General features: G+C 39.0%; 2 protein-coding genes and 1 long non-coding RNA gene across 5 annotated transcripts; 2 read left to right on the top strand and 1 right to left on the bottom strand.

Moving 5' to 3' along the window:
* LOC146488812 (endothelin-converting enzyme 1-like) lies at window positions 1-19,822 on the top strand. Its single transcript, XM_085113875.1, has 18 exons — window positions 1-320; window positions 3,024-3,344; window positions 4,767-5,041; window positions 5,883-5,951; window positions 6,207-6,335; window positions 7,274-7,360; window positions 7,542-7,687; window positions 9,521-9,746; window positions 11,162-11,260; window positions 11,937-12,014; window positions 12,122-12,284; window positions 13,399-13,450; window positions 14,392-14,459; window positions 15,282-15,406; window positions 15,654-15,719; window positions 16,686-16,775; window positions 17,550-17,626; window positions 18,960-19,822. The coding sequence occupies exons 1-18, from the start codon at window positions 215-217 to the stop codon at window positions 19,057-19,059; spliced, it is 2,277 nt and encodes a 758-aa protein (XP_084970001.1). The 5' UTR covers window positions 1-214; the 3' UTR covers window positions 19,060-19,822.
* On the bottom strand, window positions 13,410-23,956 carry LOC146488811 (uncharacterized). Of its 3 annotated transcripts, XR_014865462.1 has the most exons (4): window positions 23,728-23,956; window positions 21,361-21,436; window positions 14,552-14,588; window positions 13,423-13,531 (listed from the first exon to the last, which is right to left on the bottom strand). It is a non-coding gene; the product is annotated as an uncharacterized LOC146488811 (long non-coding RNA). The 3 variants fall into 3 exon arrangements; XR_014865461.1 differs by lacking the exon at window positions 14,552-14,588 and having other exon boundaries at window positions 13,410-13,531; XR_014865467.1 differs by lacking the exon at window positions 23,728-23,956 and having other exon boundaries at window positions 13,439-13,574; window positions 21,361-21,458.
* Window positions 19,951-26,524, top strand: LOC146488810 (uncharacterized). The gene is made up of 4 exons (XM_085113892.1): window positions 19,951-22,996; window positions 23,964-24,032; window positions 24,730-24,819; window positions 24,927-26,524. Exons 1-4 carry the CDS (start codon window positions 21,854-21,856, stop codon window positions 24,975-24,977), a joined length of 1,353 nt encoding a protein of 450 aa, XP_084970018.1. The 5' UTR covers window positions 19,951-21,853; the 3' UTR covers window positions 24,978-26,524.
* Window positions 26,525-27,342: the final 818 nt, after the last annotated feature.

Genomic DNA, 27,342 nt, shown 5'->3' with positions numbered 1-27,342 from the left:
TGCTTCACTGCATTGCTCATTTGAATGCGGAAAATCAATGATGGGTTGATGCGTCAGTGCTCTCCAACTTACGAAAGTTTATAAAGAGAAACGCTGTAAACACAGCCGGATTTAGTAATTATCGAAACGACAATTCTGCGATGGTGTGAGCTCGTTTAGAGAAGAGCTGATTAGAGCGGGGCTTAAGGCTTTACCTGTTTTTGGAAATAACAACATGAAGCAGATATTGTGGTTGGTTGTGGTGGCGAGCGTTTTGCTTACAGCTTCTTTGGCGACGATCAAAACACGCAAGGAAAGAAGGAAGTCGGCAAAGAAAACAGGTGTGTTCCTACAAAATCATCAGCTTGTACCCTTGTCTGATTTTGTAAAGCGCTGTAGGATATTAAGGCATATTATTCGTTCGTAAACTTAGCATGTATGCAAAACAAGTTAACTAATCAGCCGATTTATAATCAGCGTCAAGTTATTTTAACACTGAGCGTTATTATAAAATTGTCCAAATTTAAGGTTATTTAATACTCGTGTAGTATTAAAACTCCAAATGCCTTTTGCTTCCTTCTCAAAACTTTTAGTTTCGACTGGGACATTATGTTCAAGGTCAAGATACAATGAGTGATCGTGATGAAATTAAACATGAATTTTTAATATGCATGGGTTTGTTGAATTCTGTTCACACGACAATATTATGATGCATAGAACACTAAGACTGCAAGAACAGCAGCAATTTTAAGCGGAAAAAATACTATTATGAGGGGTGAGAGAGAGAAGTTTAATCAGTTTAAAGGGATAACTTTTTAAAAAATATAATATCGATCAGGGGTCGAAGCTTTTGTCTTGTTCGTACGAGTTACAATCTCCATTGAGAACACCTCTTCACCCGAGTTGATTCAGTCCGCGTTTTGTACCTGACTTCCTTTCGAGCACTGAATCGAAATGGGGATGAAATGAAGATCACTGATTAAATTCGTGTTAGGACAGTCTACGCATAACACACGCTATGGAAAGAGAGGCATCATATATCTTAAGGTCCTTAAGTTATCAGTCTGTGAAACACTTCGTCTCTGAAAGAGACTTCAAGATCAGAGACGTCCGATTCAGGGGCGCTAACTAAACGCTCAGCTATGAAATCTTCGACTCAGTTCAATTTTTGGCAAGTCTTAATGATGATCGGACAGTCTTGAAATTTTGCAAAATTCTTTTGAATCTTCCTGAAATAAAATCAGCTTGTACGTTTAAATCTATTAATTTGCACGTCAAATATTGTTAGCACTGTTAATTGGCCTTTGTCAGGTACCGTACGACCTGCAAATTTCGTTGAAATTAGCCCTTAAGGAAATTTCGTCTTGTCAAATAATTTTAGGGCCTTTAAAGGGAAATTTGTGTAGTGTAGGCTATCTCACTTTGAACTCTTCGGATTTTTCATATGATTTAATTTATCCCTCGAATTTCCAAATTTCTTGTGGTTTAATTGTGTCGGGCTTTCCGAAAACCTGGACGTACTTCGTACTCTAAACGAAATTTTCAGTGTCCTTCCGAAAAGAGAAGAAATCAATTTTCCAAAAATTTATAAAATTTGAGGTGATATTTCAAAAAAATTAAGAATCCTTCCGATTGGTAGGGGAGTTCAAATCACTGACCGACTACTTATCATTTTAATATTAATTGGAAAAAAATTCATACGTGCATGGAAGTCTGGAAGTTTCTTTCATTATCTCAAAGTTATGGAAATATGCCGGTTGTAGATTAAATCAGATATTTTGTTTGGTTTCCGATCGAAACATTTTTAAATTGTATGCGTCAAGAGGAAAATCGATAACATCGTTTTAAAGTCCTTTTGGTAAAACTAGGCGTCCGTGGGCTAGCACAACCGGTCCAACCAACTGTTACTCGCCGTAGATTTTAATTATCAGTCTTTAACCAGCTGTGTGGTGTTTAACCTGAGGGCCTTGTCCACTTTTGAACTTTTATAAGAGAAAGGCTCTTACAAACGATTTGTAAAGAAAAACTTTAAAAACGGGAGACAAGTTAACATTGTAGCATTGTAGATAAAAGACTGTGTGCGGAAGTATATTACTGGTTAACAACAGCCTCTGAGTAATCAATACTTTTAGCTGTTTGTCTCATGTCATTTCGTTATTCGCTCCGACGTTGCTATAATTTTTAATCAGCTTTCAAAATCTTTGAAAATGTCAGTCAAAAAACTTTGAAAGTGATAGCGGATGTAATTTAAACAGGAAAAATAAGCGAAATCCAATAAAATATGCGGTGGATTCAATGATGTATTTCTTTTACTTCCTTCATGATAATGTAAAACGTAAGAACCGACAAACTTTTTGGATGGAGTTAAATTCTGCCAAATGAGTTTTAAAAATAATCTGTTTGTTCAAGCCCAAACACATCCTTTCTCACACCAAAATTGTCATAATATTTTGTGTGTTTCGTGCCAACGCGGCTCAAACACAGGATTACGTTCAAGAGATACACGTAAGGGATTGGATTAATCTCATACCCAGATCTCCCACATTTCGGCATCCCCGAACAAACTGGGATCTTGGTACGAGATTAGGATTGGATTACCCCTCCCCTCTGGAGTGAACAAAGCGCGCGCAAGCTGCGGATAAAACTGGCGTTAGAGAATCGCCGCGCATTATTATTTATTAGTGTTAACACTCCTGCGCGCAAGCTTAGAGCTTCATCTTCAAAACTATCTGTTACTCCTTTCTCTAATTTTCAGTCTTATGGAGACAGAGAGTTCTCTCACGGTCAGTGCTCCTCAATTATGGAACTCTTTACCAACGGAACTTTACTTCAGTTAATATTTTTAAGAATAAGTTAAAAACGTTTCTTTTCAAACAAACATTTAATCTATATCTGGCTAATTTTCTCGTTTGAACAAAATATTTTGACATCTTTATAGCAGCCTTGTTTTTGTAATGAAGTTTTCTCACTTTTGAAAAACGCCTTAGAACTTTGCATTTTGGCGCTCTACAAATATTAATTGAAATTGTATTTTTTCCCTCTAGTACCTGATGAGAAAGTTATCGACACACTTAAAGACATGATGCGGTCACCCCACTTTCGTAAACCCGCTTATAAACGCACCTTTGACAAACGAAAACACATCCCAAAATGCCATACGGAACAATGCACTAAACAGAGCCTGAATATGTCCCAGATGATGGACACCTCCGTTGAACCATGTGAAAACTTCTATCAGTACGCATGCGGGGGCTGGATAGCTGAGGGGCTCCCAGACGATCACGCAAAATGGACCATATTTGCCTACCTAGCTGAACAAACGGAGAACAAACTGAGAACTCTCATTGAAGAGCAAGAGCATTCAGGTTTGAACAAATAGCGTTTTTAAAATACTTGTGGCTTAATACGCTAGCACAGTTTAATCTCGTCGGATTTTTTAGCTTAAGCAACGACGATGGCAACGTCAATGACAACGCCGCAAAAAATAGGTTTAATGAGCAAAAACAATCGCTGTGCACGTGCGTTTTACATTTTGGTACATTTCTTTGCCGTCCTCTGCAAAACAACGTGAAATGACCAAATTTAAGGTTTTGTGGAGAACGCCAACGGACGACAGTGAATTTTCCATTTTCTTTCTTAACTTGTACGCCACTCCTACCAATTTGGTTCCTGGATAGATGGTCATTTCTGTAAAAGTTGAGCGAGTTGAAATAATCGCGAAGTAGCACAAATGAAATAAAGTTATATTTTCAGGTGACGTTTTCGTTGCGGTTGCCGTCGTCGTTGCTTAAGCTCCCTAATAACCAAAATGAACCATTATATGTTGACGTTTCCTTTGATTCAAATAAGTTTTTGGTTATTCAAAGTAACAGTTCATCTGACCTGTGGAATTTATTCAAGTCAAAATTGTTCTCAAATAGATAGATTTAATCTAGTTAACAAATGCCTCTATTAATGACACTAAGAGACTGAAACGTTAAGGTTTTCAAACAAATTACTGCATTTAGTTTTTATCATCATTCAATGATACGAAGAGTTTCTGAAAGCCGAAAGACGGGTACTCTCCGCTAAATTGGTATGTGCGGCGCCAAAGGAGGTTCTGCGGAAAGGGCTGAAAGCCTGAAAACGAGAATGAATTTTACAGAAGGGGGTATGGTGGGTATGTATTTGAGAGGCCAGGTCTGAAAAGGGTACCGGAAAACCACATATGTTTAGTCTGAAACTGAGGGTTTGGGTTTACCGAACCGACCAGCACACACCCACCAAAATTTCCGAGGAGTAGTAGTATACCTCCCCAGGGAACAATGGTAAAACATCTTAAAGCGGCACTGTCACCGATTTTTTTGTGTCACTTTTAATAGCCAAAAAACATATTTGAATCGATGGTATCGTCAAAATAACGGTTCAGTTTTGTTAATAATAACTCTAATAATGCACAGAAACTAGTATTATTATCTTTGGCTGGGGATGGTTAGGATGAAAATGGATTGCAACTTGAAAAAATTGGCCAGTTTTTTCAAGTTCCTCCTGTGTATTGTAGAGAAGTCGTCAAACACTGCTTATAGTTTGTTCTTCCCCGGATAAATCCCTTGATATTTCCTTCTCGGTGCTCTAACAGCAATTTCATGTTACAAAAAAGGTTCTTTGACAAATATTTGAGCCATTTTCACGAAAATGTAGCAAAATTGCCGTGACAGCCATCAAAAGAATTGGACAGTCTCCATAACAAAGCATTATTTTTTCTACGATAGTCACCTGAACTTACTGTTGTTGTCTAATGTCCTCAGATGATGGCACCGTGGCCAAACTAGTTTACAACTGGTACCGTTCATGCAGCAACCAAACAGAACGCAATAGTCTGGGAGCCACACCACTGATAGACCTCATACATAACACCGTTGGGCAACATTTCAGTCCTTTTGTGCCGAATGATTTTAATGACGACAGCTGGGTACTAGAAGATGTTCTAGCGACTGTCCACCGCTCTCTAGGCGTATTTCCGCTGATGTCAGTGTCCTTGGGCGTGGATCCAAGAAATTCTTCATCTCCAACGAGACTTGCGGTAAGGGAGACTTCAGGAAAAAAAAAATAACTCCAACACTAATTAATCAATACATGGTTTGATACGAAGTATTGTGGTGGTTTTAAAATAAGTATAACCTGACCTGGCTCATCAGGTCAAATATTGAATTCTCCTCGTAGTTCTTTTAGCGATGATTTTCACGACAGCACTACCCTGGGTAATCATGCTAGTTATCATGACATACCCCACCCCACCCCCCCTCTCCTTCCCCCGACGCCTTCTGTTGATTTTGCCATGTTAATTCTCCCCTTGGATCCCCTCTCCACCCCTGAGATCCCTGTTTTTTATTCTTGCAATTAAGTCCTGGGGATCCCCTGCTGATTATCATGGCGATATTCCTCTAAAGTTACTATTAGTTGTCATCTTCATGCCCCAATAGCTCTCCACCGGTTGTCATGACAAAACTCCTCTGTGCTCCCCTGCCAGTTGACCGGTGACGATACCCCTGGGATCCCCTGCTAATTGTAATGACAATAATCTCTTAGGATATCTCAGGCGCCTCCTGGGATACCATGTTAAGCTGTGTGATGAGGAAATAAGGGCATGGCGGTGTACGTGTTGATCTTGTATATAAAAAGTACGAGAAGTTTGAGCACTCTTTGAAATTTTGAATGTGAGCCTTGTTTTCGGGAGTCTTTTTGGGTAATACTTCGGAGCTAAGTCTTGTATGACAATCCCAGTAATGACTGCAAAGAATGATACATCCGCAGAAACCAATTACCGAAAATTCCGGTCTACATTAATTTGGTTCTCTACTCGTTGTAAGTCACCACTGAGAAATAAACTGCAACGTTTCATCTGTATTTATCTGTTTTAACAGATTGGCCAATCAGAGCCCCTTATGAAGTCACGTGATGTCTATTTATCATCGGAAGAGCATTCCATTGCGGTAAGTTGAGTTAAACATGTTTGCTCATATTTTTTCACTCGGTACTAATTTCGAATTGAAAACAAAATTCGTTACAAGGAGCACAAGCCATAGCCTTCGAGAGCAGACGGCCTTTTCCGGCTTTTAATTTGTTTCACCGATCGCGACGCTCTCTATTTTAAACCAAAGATGTCGCTTTTCCAGCAAATAAAACAAAACCAATCATCACTTGCCTTACGCGCGTTTTCTCACGATTTCTTTCTATTTTTACCGCAGATTGCTAAAGCATACATGAAATTGATGGGAACCCTAACCAGACTGCTGCGAGGACTTGATCATCAAGACCCCTACAGTTTGATAGACGAAATCAGGGCGATCCTGTTATTAGAGGTTGACGTGGTCAAGGTACACAAAGAAATAAAATAATTAACAGTCTTCATTTACCGTCGGTCAGTGATTGCAACACAGGGTGTTAGTGAGGCTGAACTTTAACTTCAGAAACAAATAATACAAATTGAACGTAACACGGTTTAAAAATAAATCCCATCTGGCAGGACGTACACCTGCTGGCTATTTACAAGCTCGGCAGTGAGGGGCTACCGAGAAACAACTCTAGCTAGCAGCCGAGCGGGACTGGTGCCCGGGACTTGGGAGTTCAAGTCAGAAGCCTTGACCGCTCTGCAGCCAGGCCGCCTCCACTGTATAAAATACAATTCATTTTTTTTTCAACGGTTTTTCAGTTTCTAGGAATAATGGTTTAAGAACCTGGGCCCGGTTGTTTGAAAGCCGATTGACCGTTAATCGAAGTTTTCATCTCGCTTGTTTAAAATGGTTTAAAAGGCTAATTTCAAGCTGAAGGTTAAAAAAAAGTCTAAGGCAAAACTGACGGACAAAACTCTTTTGGGAGAATCTTTATCACTAGAATTATTAATTAAACTCGCATCAAAGTTCACGTTAATCCGGGATTAGCTTAATCGGGCTTTGAACAATTGGGCCCTGATCAAACACTCGAAAGGGTGCTTCATTGGATTCCAAGCACCTCGAAGTTATTTTTGAAAAACTCGGCTATTGCAACACAATTACTAACATTACAGTACAAAAATACAGTTTTCTGCTGCGACAATAAATACTACTTACAATGGGGCACTAACACGACTAAGATACAAATACTTATATCACTTACAGTACATTGGTTTATTTACGATACACTTCTCGATGTTTGGAAATCGCAAATCGGAAGGAACCGATTCTTCCTCGTGTTTGATATATTACGTCCATTAAAACGTACGACTATCTTACTTTAATACTAAGATGTAGACAGTTTGCTTGTTATGTTGTTTTAGGCAATGCAAGTTGAACAACAAGAGGATAACGGTGTCATCTTGAAGTGGACACTTGCAGATTTTGAAAATAATCTACCTTATAATGAGGTATGAGATACGTTTGATTTTTAGGTCTAGATCTTCGCAAAGGAAGACCACCTACTGGTGGATGTGTTGCAAATAAACCTTGCTAAATCATTTTAGAATCACAAAATGCAACAGAAGTTTCTTGTCTCTGTTAGAATTGAAGAGCTTGTAAGTTGACACCGATTTTTTGCTTTTTTCTCAGTATCATTTTGACTGGGAGCGATATTTCAACAAGCTAACAGAAGGACTGGGTGATGATCATTCCTTCTCTGCTTCTGAAGAAGTGTTTGTGGCCGCTCCGGAGTACTTAAAAGAATTATTAAAATTGTTGAAAAAAACTCCACAAGGGTAAGAACTGTTGTTTTCAAGTAGAAAGCTTTAACCTCCCTCCCAGTATTGTTATTTATATCGAGGTATGTTCTCGTTTAACATAAGGTGCAGTTAAAGCGCGAGCTTTTGTTGAAAACACAGTTAGTAGCTGATTTCCGAGAATAACAGAAAACTTTGTTGGAATAAATTTGCCCACTCCTAACGCAGCAATAACAATTAAAGTGCTTAACCTCCTGTTCATAAACGGGGCGACAAAATTTCGCCTGCTTTAATGGTTCTATCCAGGATGCAGGAAAAACGTTGAGAGGTGGTGAAAATGGGGAGGAGGTGGGAAAAAGATTTCTGGGGAACTGTTCAATCTAATGGCGAGGAGAAGAAGGAAGACTACCTGGGCAAAATTTCTAGTTCATAACCACACCTATCATTTGCTCTAACCTCATTGGCTAGACTTGACTAGACTGATTGACTATCCGTACCTGGTACAACCCACCTCCACGGGGTTATCACGTGAGCGCCACGCCTCGATATGAATTACATTATGTCGGGTCATATAGTGTATGCTTTTGTATTATTTTCTCAACAAGTTAGCGCTCATACTGCTAGAGGTCTAACCAAGGTCAACCACCGGACATTAAACAAAGCCACATACTTACCTATCTATAGCCTCCCACGCAGTCGTTTTTAGGGGAATCGTATTACCTCCTCCCCACAAGGAGGTAATACGAGTCCCCTAAAAACGACTGCGTGGGAGGCTAACCTATCTGCATACCTCTGTCGCTTTCACTTCCCCGACTCACCTAAATTCTAAGGGCCAGTTATTTAAACAGAGTCTAACTTAGGTCGCGGCTTAAGACAATCAGTGGGCCTTCAAATCTGTTTATAAGTGGTTTATTTGATGAAGATGAATAGTTTTCTAGTCTGGGATACAAGCCTTCTTGTTATCGTCAGCAGCAGACAATGTTTAGATATGACTGTTGGCAAACTTGAAGATGGTTTAGAAAGTGGTTTTGTTAAACACCGTCTAAACTGTCTTTTAATAACTGACCCTAAGTCTTTCATAGGAGCAATAGCATTTTGACGGACCCTTTCTGCGAAAGAGCGTACATTCTCCACTTCCTTATGGCCGAGGCTCTTGTCGGGTCGCTAGGACTTGTATTGGAGTAGCCATGTTGGCCTTTTTCCATTTTACCTGTCCATTCATAAGCTCACTCCTCCATTTCTTATTAACATTTATTTTTCCTTGTTGTATTGTAGAAAAAGTCCTTGAAACTGCTTTGTCAATTAATGGCCATTAAACTGTCCGAAAAATAGTGTAGTTTTTTTTTATTGTATTATATTTGACCGTGTTCGCAAATCATTAATAATTCATAAAGAGAAAACAAAAGAATCACTACGGTGAAGGGGGGGAGGAGGTTGAAATGTGATATTAATTACTGTATCATAAAATTTGGTGAACTTTTGCTTGGAACTTCTACAAGAATTGTTAATGGTTTGAAAAGCTATCAGTCAAACATTTATTTGCTCCAGGAATATTACATAGAAGTTACATATGTTAGTAATATACGTTAGGAATATTGTAGCTATATCAAAGAGTCGAAAAAGCGTTTAATTCATCCGATTTCCTTGAAACACCGCGAAGTTGGTGAAAAAATAATATGTCAACAAATGAAGAAACGAAAACTTAGCCTCGCTTCCTTTTTTCATCCTTTTTTCAACTTCTCAGTTGTTGGAAATCGGATGCAACACTTTTCTTCGTCTTTGATGTATAGTACTACAAAGCGCCGAGATGTCCGTCCTAACATTACTTGACAACTGACTAACATTTAGCGTTAATATGCTTTATTTGTATAGAATTCAAGCTAACTACATCACATGGTTCATCATGTATAACTTTGGTGGCTATCTATCCTCGGACTTTCACGATGCATACCTTGAGTTCGCTCAAACGGCTTACGGAATACAGAAATCCAGTCCTTTGTGGCGAAGATGCGTCCGCGGTACTGACGCGTCCCTTGATATGGGTGTATCTATGCTGTTTATTAAAGGCAGCGGTTTTACCAATGAAATTATAAATCATGTATGTATCATAGATCATCCTCGCGCATTTCTTGAGCCCGCATGACGGGCGCTAGCAAGACGAAGGGGAGAGAGGTTCAGACCGCTTTGTCTGCGCGCGCTCTAGATTGCCCGTTCCGGAGTTCAAATGGGGACTGAAGAGCAGTTTTTAAATTTTCATTATTCAGAAGTTGAAGTCCATCGCAAGAAAGATCACATTAAAATTAGGCAGTTTACTAAGTTTGAGCTTCTGTCGTTAGATAGCAATCATTTAGAAGGGTTTCAAAAATCGGAACAAAATTAGAGACTTTATATGGATTTGGGGGACCTGGGCAACGTTTGACCGGGTCACAGCCTGGTGGCCTACTCGACGAAACACAACCAAACTTGGTAAACTTACTAATTTTTATTTAGTCTTTCTTGCGATGGGGTTCATTTCTTTATAAGACGCAACTTGAACAATGTGTAAACTAGGGTCCACTCTGTTTATGAACTTCGGAACGGGAAATTCCTCTCTTCATTCCATCTTTCTGACGCTTGCCATGCAGACTATCGTTAATTAGGTCAAGCCGATATCAACAGACCATTTCCGAGTTGCTTTGAACCTCATTGTGAAAGCGAGGCTAAGTGCAAAGTTTTTGTTATGAAAATTAGTTTTCATTCATATGCAAACAAAACTTATTTTCATATGAATAGTTTTGCACTTAGCCTCGCTTTCATAGTGAGGTTCACAGCAACTCGGAAATGGCCTTATCAATGAGCTAACGGGATACTGCTGTATTAGACCGAGAGTTCTGCGTGGAGAAGCGCTAGTTCGCTGAGATCAGAGCCATGGCGACTTTGATCTTGTGGACTATTGTCTAAAGAAATGACTTGACATAAAATGAAATTATGTAATGTTCAAAACACGAGAAGCGGTGTTTTATCGGGTCTAAAACCACGAGGCGCAGCCTCGTGCTGCGTGTTTTTGAACGGCTTAAAAACATTCCTGAAAAAACGTGTGTCAAGAGAGTTCATAACAATGATACTTTTGTGAACGTTGGAAATTAGCATACGAGGAAAACATCAAACACCGCATACCAATAAGGAGGAGGTTTAATCGGGTTTTAAAACCACTGCACGTGATGTTTTATCGACTATTTGATAGGTTAATGGGCCTATGAATTATTAATTAAGTATTTGAAGTCTTCCTCATGATGTTTGGTTACAAAAGAAATATAAGACAACTGTCACTAGGCTGATGGGGCAAGAATAAGAAGATTTTTCATAATGTTATTCTAATCAGTTGATTAGCGACATTTAAGGATTGCGTTGAAATTTTCCTTGAAATCTTGGAATTTTTGCGATTTCTTTTAAAATATTGTCCCAACAAACTACACTAGCCAGTTGCAATGGCATCCCGTCTATGATTCAACTGTCATTTATCTTTCCACTCAGGCGGATGCGATGGTTCAAAACATTCGTGAGGCTTTCAAAGAAAACTTACAAGAGGTCACGTGGATGGATGATGCAACAAAACAGGCCGCAGCAGAAAAGGTAACTATGGTTACTATGGTCACCATTGACGTATGGGAGGAGCGGGTTAGTGCAATGTTTATCACTTCTCAAGGTTGCCTCTGAGCCTTGTGTAACCCTTTAGTAGAAGTGTTGACTATCCTCCGTGGTCTAAGACAAGGTTTTCCCGACACTTACGTTAATCCTAAAGTCTATCACATCCTTTTTCGATACATTGGGAAAGAAAAGCTTGTAAGGCCGATGCGGTGCCCTCAGAAGTTTGTAACACCTAGGAAAGCGAGGCATAACAACAAGCATTAATTACCCAATAATTGAGCAGTTTTCCATTGGCTGTCGAAAGTAATTTGGTAATTGCCTTTGCAGTTGCTTTTCTTCGATCTCTGATTGGTTAGCAAAACTAGCGCTACTTTCTCAACCAATTAGAAGCGAAACCCAAACCAATCGTGCCTCACTTCCACGCGTTTTCCCGCGCTTGGCGCCGGTTGTGTGTATTTGCGTCGAGTTCTGATTGGCTACATCTGGCCAAACGGTAATTACTTTTTTGGTTTTAAGACACTCAAATGAAAATCGCTCTGAAACAATCGTGACCTTTTGATGTGTCTTTTTTTCTTCCTCTCCCTTTTGTCCAATTAATCATGCAAGTGATTTTCATTTATATCTTTCTGTATCTTAATTGATCATAAGACGTTTTTTGCAGGCCGACGCTATATTTCAACAAATAGGCTACCCGGAATTTATCATGAATCAAACTTTATTAGAGATATACTTTTCCGGGGTAAGTGTGCGCATATCTTTGATCAGTTTACACCTTCTTAGCTTGCAATAACTTGCATAGACAATTGTTTATATACTAAGAAAATTTCATACAACTTTAACCTGCAGTTGGAAGTTGATCCCAGAAGGTTCTTTAAAAATCGATTGACAGAGATGAAGTTGAGAATGAGTAATTCGCTGTTATCAAGAGGAAGCCCGCTGAACCGCTTTCAATGGAACATGCGACCAACCGAGAGTAATGCTTATTATTCACCAAACAGCAATAAAATCGGTGAGTAAGCCACTGTATTGGATTCGATCCTTTCTGACCCAAATATAAGAGATAACCGAGAATTTCTTGTTTTTACGGGCAACCCCTAGTTTTATAGATAACAACCTTGGCAATTCAAAGGAATAACTGTCCTTACAATTATACGGAAAAAGGACAACCAAACCACCTCCATTACGGCCCCAGTCAATTCCAGGCGTCGTTACGAGGCCTGGTTAAAACCTAGTCATACCTCCATCTAGTCACACGATATAGGCATCCTCGGACTGACCCAGGGGGGGATTGCCGGCACAGGGCAAAAGTTTCGCCCTTTAAATCTTCACCCCGTTCCTACAATCTACCCAATTATCTTTTTAATAGTAGCTAGTATTTTCCGGCTACCAACTGTTTGTTAAATATAGTACGCCTGGTCTTTCTGTGTGTGCAGTATGTGTGCGTGTTCTAAAGCTGCCCCAGTCATTCTAGCCCCTTTATGTTCTTTACGGACAGCCAATACTCCCCGGCTTTGCTCCCTTGTTGTGCATGTGTTTGGGGTAGGACTTAATTACTTAATTGTGGTAATGAAAACGATAGTGGTAATGATAATTATGACAATAATGATAATGGTGATGTTAATAATAATGATAATAATAGCAATTAATGATAATTATAATGATAACGTTGACAATAATGGTTATGGTAATGGTAATGGTAAGGTGATTGTGACGTTGATGGTGATGATGATGATAATGATGATGATGATGATGATGATGACGACGATGATGATGATGACTCCAATTTATACACTAGTTTTCAGTGTCGTAAAACCAAAACCAAAGTAAATACTCTGGCCAATCACAATTGATGTAAATAAAATAATGAAGAAATAAAAGTTAGAAGGAAATACATAAAACCTGTGCCAAGCGAGGAAAAACGCGTGCGAGCAAGTCATGGTTGGTTTTGGTTTTGCTTGTCGTTGATTTGAAAGTGTCGCGAATTTTGCAAACCAATCACTGAATGTTGTAAAGCAAAACCAAAGCAAACGCGAAATAACTTTCGACGCTCAATTGAAAAGCGCTTTGCACGATAAATCTAGAGAATAAAAAGCGTAAAAAATTCGTTTCTTTTACCTTTTCAGTCGTGCCTGCAGGGATTCTCCGACCTCCATTTTATCATGTTGAACATCCACAGTAAGTCAGTACAGAGCCCGGTGTAAAAGATTGACCAAGTTCTTTTCTCTGTTAACACGTAGACCAAGACGATGGTAAGGTCTACATATGAGCAAAAGGAAAAACGAGGACAATGCTTATTCATCTGCACCAAAAAAAAAAAACTTGGTCAATAAGATTGAATGTAATCATCATTCTTTCAAAAAAAAAACCCGCGCAATTTAAGGACGTTAACATGCGCCAGTGCTCTGAATCCATGGTGATACGTCCACACGAAGAAAATCTGGACTTTTAGCACAACCAATTAGATTGATGATTCAATTTATATGGACTGCGCTCGGAACTAAAAAATAATTGTGAAATTTATAATGCATCAATTGTTTTTTCTCCCGCTCAGTAGATATTATCTGTTCTAAGAACCAAACAATTTTCCTCAATTGAACTTAGTAAACTTACTAAAGTTTATAACCGACAGTCTTGTAATATATCAAACAAGAGGAAGAGTGTTTCGTCCGATTTCCAAACACCGACGGAAGTGATTTGAAAAAACGAAGCTCGGCCGAGTTTTTTTAAACCAACTTCGAGGTGTTTGGAAATCGTATGAAACACTCTTTAGAGTATTTGATATAGCTTCTCAAACCATTAATAATTCTTGAAAAAATTCAAAGCAAAAGTGTTAACCAAATTTTATGATAATTAAATTAAGACGTCCTTCACGATGGTGATTTCCTTTTCTTTGTCTTCATGAATTATTAAATTATGAGTTTCGTTTTTTCTTACGAACTATTTTATTTCACTGTACTGGCTAGCCTACTACGCAGACGCTCTATTGTAGCTGTGGGCTCGTCAACCATGTGAGGGAGGAATACGTGACGAGCCCAAAGCTAGAACTTTTCCTTGTAGGCTATAGTTTAGGCTTAAATCTATGGTGTATGTATTGATAACTTTGTTTTATTTTTCAGCGCGGAGAATTTCGGTGCTCTTGGATTTGTGGTTGGACACGAACTCACTCACGGTTTTGATTTTAATGGTTAGTAGTTCACTCATATATTGTTATATTTCAACTCCACTGCACAGCAGACATTAGGTTTGTTTTTTATTTACTCCAGTGTACTTACATACCATGCCACATACCATGCCAGCATGACGTCTAAACGACCTACGATCAAACGACAGCCAATAAATAAAGAATGCAACATTGCTTGATGAAAAAAAAACATATCAAACATTGGTAAATATCATACAGTGCTTGAAAAAAAAAAAACATAAAACAAAAACAAACAACAAAACCGGCGGCCACTAAACCACGGGGTTTTTTTTTTATATTATTTATGTTTGTATATTTACTTTGATTAATGGCGAATTTCTCCTAGGAGAGAAGTGTTCGATAAATGTATATTGCATTGTTAACAGGCTAATAATATCAATGTTGAATTGCTATTAGCAGTAGACGGACAAAAATATATTCATGCGGTCACTCTTTCAGGCTTGTTAAAATAAAATAGCATACAAAGTTTCAGAAGGATAACTTAGGACACGAGGAAGCAGATTGTCAGACTCAAAACCAAAAGGCGGGAACCAGCAACTTCTATTTTCAAAAGCAACTTTCTTGATTTTTCGAGCAACTTCACGGCAACCAGTGGCAACTTTTTTGACAAATTTTGAGCAACAATTTGAGAAATTGCAACTTGTGGTGGAGACGATGTGTAATTCCAGAAAGAGGAGGAAAAATTTATTGACATGTGTTCTCATATAAAAAGCAGTGAGGTTCCTCTCAAGGCCAGATCACTAATCTCACAACTGTAATATGGGCTATGAACCAGGCCGGCAAAAATGTTCTTATTTTTTACAGGTGCCCAGTTCGATCAACACGGCAACTTAGCAAATTGGTGGAGCGCGGCATCCTTGCACAATTTTGCAGAGAGAGAGCAGTGTTTGGTTGATCAATACAGCCAGTGTGAAGTACAAGGACACCAAGTAAGTAAATCAATTATTTAATGAATAACTTCTTTGGTTTATACTCCTTTGTAATAACATGGAAAAATACGAAAGGAATTGGCTTAAGTTTCCCTCGAGAAAGCGCGCGCATTTCATCTGACACCATTTTAATTGTCTGTGCTAGTTATAGACGGAAGCTACGAGCCAATTAGCGCGCGTGAATTTTGACAGTTATTGTAAAATGAAAGATAACTTGTTAAACTTTGTTGAAAATGTTATGTTCCAGTTGGATGGCAGAAAGACCTTAGGAGAAAATACTGCTGACAATGGAGGATTGAAACTAGCCTACAAGGTAAAGGAAGGATTTCTAATTCAAGAATAGGAATTGTCTATGGTTTCTAAGAGACTAAGAGACCTAAGCGCTCGTCTCATACCCAGTCGCGCTCTTCCAGTTGACCAGGGAAAGGTACCTCATATATGAGGACTTAACGGTACAGTTTGTGTCACCATACATTACGTAACTACCAACGAGCAACACCCCCATTAAGTACTGATACAGCGAAATGTGGGTAAGTGCAGCGAAAATCCGCATAATGTTTCCGAACTGATATGAACTGTTATTATAGCGTCTCTTTCAAGTACAATAGAACCCGGCAGCTAAAGGAACGAAGTGCAAACTATACGAAACTGGAGCGAGCATGCAGCGAGACGAGGCTATGATTTGGTTCTCTCTCGGGAGGGTGGGGGGCGGGGGAGGTGGGTACTCCGTTATGTAAGTAATGTATACATGTGAGGCACCAAAGGGTAGGAGTTTTGAGCCATTTTGGTCTGAAATAGGTTATCGATTTTAACCATTTTTGTCTGGGAGTCTGAAAACGGCTATGGATTCAGGAATCCATGTCTGAAAATGGTTATGACTTTTAGATGCCAGGGCCAGGTTGTTCGAAAGCCGATTAACGCTAATCGACGATTAAAAATTAACCGAGGTTTTCCTCTCGCTCATTAAAAATGTTTTAAAAGCTAATTTTAAACTAGTGGTAAAAAATGAGTAGTAATTAAACTCGAACGAAGGAAAGTTCACGTTAACCCAGGATTAGCTTAATCGGGCTTTGAACAACTGGGACCATGTGTGAAGAAAGGGTACCCGAAAAGTTACATATTTTGGTGTGAAAAAGGGCCAGGATATGGAGAACTGAGCCATACACCCCCACTGAAAATTCCCAGAAGAACTCCCTCGGGGTTCGCTCCCTAGCCCACTCAACTATTTAGAAAGAAATCTGCTAGCCGATAGATGACAAACTTATTTGTTTCAAATCAGGCGTATCAAAAGTGGCTTGCCACAAGAGACCACGACACAACTCTGCTGAACCTTACTTCCGATCAACTCTTCTTTCTTTCCTTCGCTCAGGTAAGATAAACTCAGGAACATACCCATATGTTATAACACGTCATGTCCCGTATGAAAGTTATCATTCCTGATTCGGTAGCGCTCTCGGTTGTGTTCAACGGGTTGTCCCATTTGATGTTGCCCGGAAGGTGTGCGGTGCAGTCTGAGGCACCCAGCTTGAATATTCAGAAAATAGTCCTCAAACTTTTTGAAAATTCACGAAGAGAAAACAAACGAACTAAGTAACAACCGTGAAGGAGGTTTGGAAAATGTGATCTTAATTTGTTATTTCGAATAATTAACTTTGGATTTGTCCAACTATTAAAGGGGCAGTGTCACTCATTTTTTGTGTCACTTTGAACAACAAAAAACGTATTTCAATCGACGGAATCGTCAAAATAATGGTTCAGTTTTGTTAATAATAACCCTACTAGAGCACAGAAACTAGTAATAATTATGTTTGGCTGCTCATGGCTACGATGGAAATGGATTGCAACTTGAAAAAATTGGCCAATTTTTCAAGTTTATCTTGTGTATTGTAGAGAAGTCGCCAAATACCTGATCATGGTTTGTCCTTCCTCGTTGAAATCCGTTAATATTTTCTTCCTGGCACTCTAACAGCAATTTCATTTTAGAAAAAAAGTTATTTGTCAAATTCTTGAGCAGTTTTGAGCAAAATACAGCAAAATCGCCTTGACAATATCCCTTTAATAATGATTTGAGAAGTGATGTGATAGGCGTTTATATTGCTTAGTCATTGCTAATATTCAAAGCATTTTTGTGTTCTTTTTGCAGATCTGGTGTGAAAAGAGTACTCCTAGTTATGCTTTAACTGACTTAGCAACAAATGTTCACTCTCCTGGAGAAATTCGGTGAGTAGAAAATGAATTGAAAGTGTTGGGGTTACAGAGTGGTACTGTAGGAACATTTGAAATATTTTTGGAGAATATTTTTAATGATACGCGTGGAATTACGATAGTTCATTAAGCTAGTGCGTTGGCAATTAGGTTTTAAAAGATAGACACTTTATACTACAGATTTATGAAACACAAATTTACAAACAAAGTAAACGGGAAGATGAAATGACAGAAGTTAACAGACACCACAAGGCTTATGAAAAATTAAGTTTTCCTTTCAAGATTCAAGATTGAATTTCTTACTACAAACGTGGGGCAACAAGAGAAAAAGGAGAAACAAGAAGAAAACTGATAAAGTTTTCTGCGTATTTCGTTCACTTTAACTTCCCTGAAAAAAAATGAATGACTACTTGTAGCCAGGCCGTTGGGTCATCTAATTCGTCCGCTCACATTTTCAGTGTGTTTTGTGTAAAATCCCTTTTTCAATAGCTGAAGGGCACCTATTTAAGTAATTGTATGAGAAACATGGATCATTTTCAAAGTGAATTTTATGAACATTTCCATTGAGCTGTCCGCCATGAATATAAAAACCAGTTGTGAATAAAATCCACAATCCCCCGACTCTCCAAACTGTCCATACAGCGTTCATAATTATCCGGGATATCACCTCAACAGTACAAGAATTACTCGTGGCGAGTTATGCTATTTGCTAGGTTGATAAATAAATTCTTTTCCCCCTGCAATCTGACGTTTGAGCATATCCAGTTGCACCTGTTGGTAAGCCGGTCATGGGGGAGGAGGGGGGGGGGGGGGGGGGAGATTCACATGTTTTAATTTCAGTACTTACCGATAAAATGACTGTCCTTATAGGGGAAGTATTACGTGAGTTTGATGTCATTTCAAACTCCAAATGAAATGTTTGTCAGTCAGCGGAATTTGACTTGCATACAGTGTAGAGTCAAAAACTTATAAATTCAAGCGAAGAAAACTGAATTGTTTAGTTTTGTTTCAATTATCACCCCAGTGCGATAAAACTGTCGATTAGTGCCTCTGGCCAGAGACAGAGTAAGTCGGGATGGATTCAACTTGAAAAATGTCTGAGGTTAACGTTTTTCAAGTCCTCGCATTTTTGTTTCCATAATACGCTAGAACAGATTAAGAGTTGTTCTTTTCAAGAATTGAGTTGATTCCATTCCTCTCGTTGTTCTATAATTATTTTGTAGCTAAGCAAGGGTCTTATTTCACCATTTTTAACAAATTAAAAGAGTTTAAAAAAAACCCATGACACTTCCCTTTTTTAACGTTTCAAGTCTGTCTCTTCTGAGTAAGGTATATTTTTTACCTTTAGGGTTCAAGTGACTCTCCGAAACAGCAAGGACTTCGCCAACGCATTTAACTGTCCACTTGGATCACCAATGAATCCGGAACACAAATGCGAAGTGTGGTGACGACTGTGGAATTATTTTGACAAAGATTTATTTTTCCTTTTAAGTTCCAATAGTTAGAAAGAAATGAACAAGAAAAACCTCATTGCAAATGAATGCAGAGAAAATTCTTTTATTGGGTTCAACGAATATAGGATGCAAAGCGGAGCTTTGACAAAAGAATTCTTGAACTCTTGAAAATTAGCAAAACAAAAAAAAAACTATTTGGCCAGTGATACATCTCTCTTTTTCCTGCCAGTTGCCAGTCAGTCACCAATTATTGAGACCGTTCTGTTTTTTACTGTCATCTGAGATTAAGAAATCAAATATGGTTTTACAAATTATTCACACCGTTAATTTCTTATCCTCGTCTTTGGTTAGGTGGTTTGCATTGCTGCCATGTTGGTGGACAAAACAAAATAAAATTTGCTCACATAATTTGCATAAAAATGGAAGTGAACTCCCAGAGGAGAAAGATCTTATTGTTCCTGTACACCAACATGGCCGCCATGACTTTACGTGCCAACCATCAATTGGGTTATGGGCTCCTGTCCCAACCTCGTTCTCAGGGTCTCTCCTCTGACCCTGGGAACGAGGTTGTTGGGGTACAAGGATCAAAAATAATAATCATACGTTTTCATCCTAAATGATATTTATTAATGGCTAGCTCTGAATTTGGGAAAAAATATTTTTATTTACAAATTGTGAGACCAAGCTTGTAAACCTAATTAAATAACAGTAAATTGTGAAGTTTTGACAATAAAATTGTCGAAAGATGCCTGAATAATGTTCGTTTCTTTCTTTTACTGTATGCACAGTAGATGTAATATGTACTTCTGAACAAATTATAAATTGACGGCGTTTTGTCGACTAGACGAAATTATGACAGTAAAAGGGAAAACAGGGAAATTACTTTAGGAAATCTGTTTGACATCTCTGAACTGAACCTACACTCCACATTTAACTTTTACGTTGAATTAATTGTTGCATGAAAATGCATTCAAATTCTTCACAAAACCGGCGGATACAACTTTTTTTAAAGGGGTTATTTTTTAAAGAAAATGTGGTGTTGCGTCGGTGGGGAGCAGAAACCAATGTTTGGTTTATCAACAGAGATGATAACTAAACTACAAATTGGCCAAAGTAAAGAGATTCGAGTGCTAACGTTTCGAGAGTTAGCCCGAAGGGCTAACTTAGGCCATTATTCCACTCACGCGGCTTGTTGGATATGAGATCGCGCGCGCTCCTGGAACAAGTGTTAAATATAACGTTTTATCTGAGGTTATTATCCAATCAGATTTAACAATTTATACAGTAGCACTATCGGTATGCAGTGATCCGCGATAAAAAAACAAGCACATGTATTACGCTGCCTCATAGTAAAATATACACGAGAAAGGAAATGTTTCCTCATTTGGGAATGGGAATTGGATGTCGTTTTCAGGGTCTCCTGTCTGGATTTCAAACAATTTGAACTGTGACTTTGACAAATTTATAGTCGCTGACGGGAGGTGATCGCCACGGGACCTCCCGTAAGCGACCACTTTGTAACTAGTACAGTCAACTCTCTCATAGCGACCACTTCTCGTAAGCGACCACCTCCCGTAAGTGACCACTTCGTAAACAATCGTTTTGTTTCTCAGTTAAATACTGTTTCAAGAATTCTCTCGTAAGCGACCACGACTCAAATATCTTAAGGGACCGCGACCACTTTTAAGGCCAGAAATTTAACATATTCTTTTTTTTCTGTTTTCGGTCAGCAATCACTTAACATAAATGATAATCACGTATGATCGTTAGTTAATCATTACTCAGAAGTGACAAAAGTTCAATTTTTAATAATGCTTCCCGGACTGCTGACAGATAATAACAGTTTACAGACAGAGAAAATGGCTATAATTAGATCTGTAGGTACAGTTACAGTGATCTGTTCCAAAATTTTATACAAAGTTTAATCAGAAGAATGAATAGATTGTCCAGGCACTATTTAACGTGAAATATGCCAGTGCTTTCAATCTTTTCCTTAAGCCATGGAATAGAAATGTCATTGTCTCCGTGAAATGCAACTATTTGCCTAATTTTAGCTGATAAGGTAATATTTCATGTATCAATCCAGTATTAGGCTTATATTGTTGATCTTTCCTGTGAGCGACCACCTCCCGTAAGCAACCACTTTGTCGTGCCCCAAGGGTGGTCGCTTACGAGAGGGTTGACTGTATCCTTTTTATGTTTAAATACTTTTTCAACTTTCGTAAACATAAGCGACCTCTGTTCAAATTTCTTGATCTCTTTTTAGGCCAAAAATTGCACATATTCTTTTGTTACCTGTTTCCGGTAAGCGGCCGTATATTCCCTTCCCATCCTTTCGCCCCATGGCCTGCTCCTTGCTTTATCTGCGTCCCTGTAATAATATCAGTAATGGCTGTTCAATAATTGGTCTTGCATTTCAAAAATTTAATTTTCTCGCAAACTGAACCATTGCTAAGCATTTTCTTATCTTTTGTGGTCACGGTGTTAGGATGATGACGTTGCAAAAACCAAGATTAAATTATTGTTAAAGAGAGCAACGTCATCTCTTTGCCTGATTTTGCCTGATAAATAAACCATTGTTGGCCATTGTTCTGAGATACGATCAATCGATCAGGTAATATAAATATGTAAATTATTACATGTTGTCTGTTTATTTGACCTTTTTTTAGTTGTTTCAATATCCGTACTTTGGCACCGCTGTGTCGAATACTGTTATTATTGTAAAGCAGTTTCGCAATTCCAAAGTGAAAAGCGCGTGGTAGTTGGGAGAAAAACAACCCAACAAAACATGAGTGCTAAACTAGAAATGGCCGTCAAATTAAACTCCCACACGGACGGTGAGATCAATCCCAGTGGAATAGCTTTAAACGAGAATCGAGACGGCACAAAACCACTGGAGCCACCGGAGGGGAAAGGATCAATGAATAATGGTTCAAAATCTTCGAGTTCGTCCAGGTTGAGCTATGATCGCGATACGTGCAGGAGGATTTGTCTCATTGCCAAACTCCAGTCTGTGTTCTTCCCCATGAAGCTATTTGGACTTTACTTCGAAGACATGGCGAGTCCTTGCGGCCTAGAGGACGTTTCCGCAAACCGAAGACTCTCTTTCTTTGCAAAGCGCTCTTATCAGTGCTTCGTGCTGTTGATTTTGTGGGCCAACGTGTGCAAGGCCATTGCATCGTTTGGGATCAGTAAGGATCTAATTGAGTCTTCTGGTGTTCAAGCCCTTGTCCCTCTGTTGCTATGGTACTTACAGACCGCTCTACAAGCCACTATATGTTTCTTCACCATGAACCTAACACCCAAGAAGTCGGGTTTAAAGAGCCTTGTGATGTACTGGAATACACAGCCAAATTTCCACGAACTAGTTGCTGAACCGTACATGATCAAATCCGTCAAACGAACTATGCTTGTGATATATTTCTTTGTAGTACTTAATGCAGTGCTGTATGGCCTTATCATGTTCCTTCCTTCCGAATCTTTACAGCCTCTGGCGAAAGCTATGTTCATCCCCTTCTCTGACAGCCTTGGAGTTAGAATAGTTACTTTCATCATTTCCCTCTACTGCACCGCCGCCTGGCTGATGCCTTTCGGTATATTCACGGCCGTTTGTCTCACATTAATTCACCAATGTCACCGTCTTCGAAAGACTCTGCGATTGACTGCTTCCGCCAGCGAAATAAGGAGGATCAAAATACTGAGACAGCAGCATTCGTCGCTGTGTGGCTCTGTGCGAAAGGTGGACAATTTGTTCAAATTTTTGACCCTCGTCGTTTACATCACCAACATCCCGCTGGTCTGTTTTCTTTTGTTTGACCTGATATTCAAGTCTGATGGCGTAATAACTCAGCTCACTTTGAGCTTTTGGTTCGTTACTGTGGCATTTATTATGGTGAGCGTATCTTTCCTAGGAGCACATTTGAACAGCAGGGTGAGTACTGAAAAATCACTTAAATTTGTTTTGAATACCGTGAGCTAAGCTCAAACTAACGTTGCGTGATGTTGCTATCTTAATTACGAAACGAGCCACTTTAAAAATCAACAGCGCGAGACATTGCTAAGCTGATTAAACACGTACTGAGAGCAATTAGCAAGCGTGTCTTTCTTTTGTGATTATGGTACCTAAAAAACTAACTCACAATAGAAACAGAAGACTATAAACGGTAGAGGCGCACAGTTCAAGACGAAGTTATACATACAGCCGGAAATCACCAATACTCTTTGCAACGGAGAAATTAGCTACCGTGGTAGCTATAGTGGGTGGGTGGGAAAGTTATGACTCATAAGAGAACTGCAAAGCCAATACTTATGGTTTTAAATGTGCTCAGTATTGTGTGACAATGGTTCTCATGATTTTGACAATTTTGACTAGCCTGGAACAGGCTAAATTTGACCTTTATTTTATACTTGATGATTTTACTGCGAATAATCATGTAGCAATACTTCATATTTTACCAACGTGCATGGTGTTTAGTGTTAATAGTTTAATTGGCTTGCTCATGAGTGTTGTGACTCTATTTTTATTCAACGCAGACTCTGAGCCCTTCTATTCCTAGCTGTGCTGCTACTGAGTTCACCTACGTTTCATTCAATTTTGAATCCCTCTTGCGTTTCAGGCTGCTTTGACACTGCGCTTTACTTCGATAAATGGCAAGGACTGACCATTACATTCTTGACTGGGGGTAACTGATTGGGCCCAAAAAATTCCTGTAGGGCTTTCGCAGGAGAAACCAAAGAGTGCATCGAGAAGCGAAGAAAAGAAACATCCTAGTGGAAGAAAATTCATCCCCAAACCTTAAGTAGCGAAAGATTGTGCAAAACAATTACCCAACACCTCCAGCCCATACAATTGTAAAGGTCCGCCCCTCATACCGTTTTTTTACCATCTTTTTTGACAGATCCATGCCTTCACGGAGGTGGTTCAGAAAGTTCAAATAGCCAACGTTGATCTGGATACGCACACAGAGGTATAGGCTAACTTCTATGTTTTATAGTGATCATATCCTTTAACGCAGCCATTTAGTCATCAATATGGATATCTAAGGTAATTTTTCAGGCTGGTTTTGAAGAACACATTGTGTACAGGCTCTAAATAAATGTGTGTCTTTCTAAGCAATTTTCCCGCGTGTTTTTGCGTGTTAGACCTGACAAAGCAATCCTTTCAAACCTTTAACTGTCCAAAGGTGACTGAACGGCTTTTAAAAACAATGGAACCGAAAACCAGCTAAGGGTGTGTTCAATTGACCCTATTCCAGATTAGGAATATATAAAACGATGACAAGAAATCCCTCATAAGAGGTTTTTTGAGTTACTGGAATACAATTGTCTCTATAATCGTGTTTCACCGAAATTTTATCTAAAAGAGAAATCTAACAGCTATTCCGCTTATTCTTATTCCGGAATAAGGTGAATCGAACGCAACCTGAATTTCAAAAAGCGAGGATTTCCAAAAGTTACTACTGTTAAAAGCAATCTTTTTGGAACTGCTATGCTTTGAAATTTCATCGACAGACTCGAAGGTTAACTCTTACTGCAGGTGAGCTTAAACTCCTTAGGATTTTGTCCACCAAATCGAAATAAGGGAGCATCTTTCAGGTCCCTATATAGACTCGGCGTCAGCATTAAACGGGCTACTGATAAGCTGTGTTTTATTTTCCCGTTTAGCTGATGCTGTTCTTGGCGAAGCTAAACGGAGACCCAGTAGCAATAACCGCGGGAGGACTGGTGCACATAACAAAACCGCTGATTGTCACGGTAATGTATTACTGTCTTCACTGAATGCTGTGTGTGATGAAATCGTGAAACATGTTGAATATTTAAAGTGCAACTGTTTAATTTTTGTTTTCTTTATTTTTCCATAGGTTACTGGCGTGGTTATCACATATTTTGCCCTTTTATACGAACTGAGATGAAAGGAGATGAATACTGATGTTTTTCTTTGTCATCTGTGATTGAAATGCTGGTGATTGATGGCAAGGAGAAGAACTTGGCAGTCATTAGTTTATCATGATAGATTTTAGAGGGTTTTTGAATTGACTATCAAAAGTAATTCGTGTTTGCTTTGGTTTCGCGTTAAAGCGGGTTTCATTTACGCGTCGTCAAGCCAAACCCAAAGTAATTAGTCTAGCCAATCACAGACGGTGAAAGGAATAGATTAGAACTCGAAGCAAATACACCTAAATCGCAAAAACGCTGGAAAACGCATACGAGCAACAGACGTAAACAGCACAATGAACCAATCAGAATTCGAAGCAAATACATGTAAGCGGCATCAAGCGGGGGGGAAACGGGTACGAGCACCAGACGTAAACAGCACAATGAACCAATAATAAATTCGAAGCAAATACATGTAAGCGGCATCAAACGCGGGAAAACGCGTACGAGCAACAGACGTAAACAGCACAATGAGCCAATCAGAATTCGAAGCAAATACATGTAAGCGGTATCAAGCGCGGGAAAACGGGTACGAGCTCCAGACGTAAACAGCACAATGAACCAATCAGAATTCAAAGCAAATACATGTAGGCGGCATCAAACGCGGGAAAACGCGTACGAGCAACAGACGTAACCAGCACAATCAACCCTATCAGAATTCGAAGCAAATACGTGTAAGCGGCATCAAGCGCGGGAAAACGGGTACGAGCAACAGACGTCAACAGCACAATGAACCAATCAGAATTCGAAGCAAATACATGTAAGCGGCCGCGTCAAGCGCGGGAAAACACGTGCGAACACGTCACGATTGGTTTTGGCTTGGTTTCTCTTTGGTTGAAAAAATGGCGCAAACTTTTCCAACCTATGATAGAGTACAGTAAAGCAAAACCAGAGCAAACGCGAAATTACTTTCGACACTCAATTGAAACCCGCTCAAAGGCAAAACCAAAGCCTGAGCAAAGTTCACGCAAATTACGTACTTCCGTCATTTAACTGAAAACAGCTCGGCAGCGCTTTGATTGGTTGGCAAAACTCACCTCACTCTAATGAGAAGCAAGACTCTACCAATCGTAACATACTCGCAAACATTTTCCCGCGCTAAGCGCCGGTGACATGTATTTACTTCGAATTCTGATTGGCCCTTAGTGCTCTTTGTGTCAGCTGTGATTGGCCAGAGCAATTACGGTTCCATTTATACAAGATTCCGCGAAGGAATCAAAAGCTTGTAACGCTTTAAATTTAATTTTTGGATTTTGAAAGCTAATTTTGTTTTGTAACTAGATATATGTTACCGAGAAATGGACCTATCAGGAGGAATTTAAAGTTAGGTACTCTCGTAAATTTCATTTGTAATGTGACAAGCATTTAAATAACATTTTAAACATAGCAGCCCCTCAACCTTTGTTTTTGATTTTTAGCGAATCCATCCCACATAGCTATAATTGCGAGTGGTTGCTATATAAACTGTAACATGTAAATGAAAAATGAATTTGCAATTAAAACCTTTTCTTGTTGTTTTGTTTGAGTGTGCACATTTTGCTGTTGCTGTCATAAATTATGCATGCACCGAACTGATTCGCCTTTTGTCTTTTATTCTTGCTTTTTTCGTCGTTGTCTATTTTTTAAACATTTACTGCTGCTCGATATTTTTAAAGAAACAAAGGAACAAAATAACAGTATTTTTGTTACACTAGCTTGTCGACGCACTGGCATAATTTAACGTTTCTTTAACCGTGACCAAACAAAAACCTTTTTGCTTCATCGCATCAACTATTTGATTAGTTCACAACTTCTGCTCACTGGAATTAGAGCTGGCGTGTGCTAACATGGCGATTAATTGAGCGATTTTTTTTACATATATGTCGTTCGACTGCCCGTCTAAGATAAAAATGGAAAATCTGATTGCTCTGCTGAACAGCGTTTAAATATTTTGTGTTGGAAGGAATTGAAAAAATCTTTTAACACGATCTCTGATTTTAATTATTTTTTTTAAGTTCGCGGTTGCCTAGACTAATTTAAAATGATGTAATGCACTATCGACGACAAATTTGTTGAAGTGCCTTTGTAATAAAAACCTTAATGAAGGGCTACAGCATCTCAAGTTCGTTGTGTCGTTATACAGCGGTCTAAATTCGTTTTTTAAGGTCCATGGTCTTCTTCTTTTTAGAGGTTCATAAACTGCAATTAAAGCATGAACGCGACAAATATTTCCAAACACGGAGCTTACGCTAGTTCAGTAACATCTCTATACAATTGCCGCGGGCTTGATATCAAACAAGCGGAACTAGGCGATATGCAAATAGTGGTTTTCGTTTTTTCAACAGTCATATTAACAAATCACAA

The sequence above is a fragment of the Pavona decussata genome, unplaced genomic scaffold, assembly GCF_977016875.1.
Source record: "Pavona decussata unplaced genomic scaffold, jaPavDecu1.1 SCAFFOLD_8, whole genome shotgun sequence".
NCBI lineage: Eukaryota > Metazoa > Cnidaria > Anthozoa > Scleractinia > Agariciidae > Pavona > Pavona decussata.
The sequence above is the reverse complement of the archived record's forward strand: the minus strand, read 5'-3'. Positions and strand labels throughout refer to the sequence as shown.

Excerpts from the sequence above, each read along its gene's own strand:
- LOC146488812 (XM_085113875.1), top strand. The coding sequence starts at position 215 with ATGAAGCAGATATTGTGGTTGGTTGTGGTGGCGAGCGTTTTGCTTACA. Across the intron at positions 13,451-14,391 it reads TATCATGTTGAACATCCACA|CGCGGAGAATTTCGGTGCTC; the intron begins GTAAGTCAGTAC and ends TTTATTTTTCAG. Across the intron at positions 17,627-18,959 it reads CACTCTCCTGGAGAAATTCG|GGTTCAAGTGACTCTCCGAA; the intron begins GTGAGTAGAAAA and ends TTTTACCTTTAG.
- LOC146488810 (XM_085113892.1), top strand. The coding sequence starts at position 21,854 with ATGAGTGCTAAACTAGAAATGGCCGTCAAATTAAACTCCCACACGGAC. Across the intron at positions 22,997-23,963 it reads GAGCACATTTGAACAGCAGG|ATCCATGCCTTCACGGAGGT; the intron begins GTGAGTACTGAA and ends CTTTTTTGACAG. Across the intron at positions 24,033-24,729 it reads ATCTGGATACGCACACAGAG|CTGATGCTGTTCTTGGCGAA; the intron begins GTATAGGCTAAC and ends TTTCCCGTTTAG.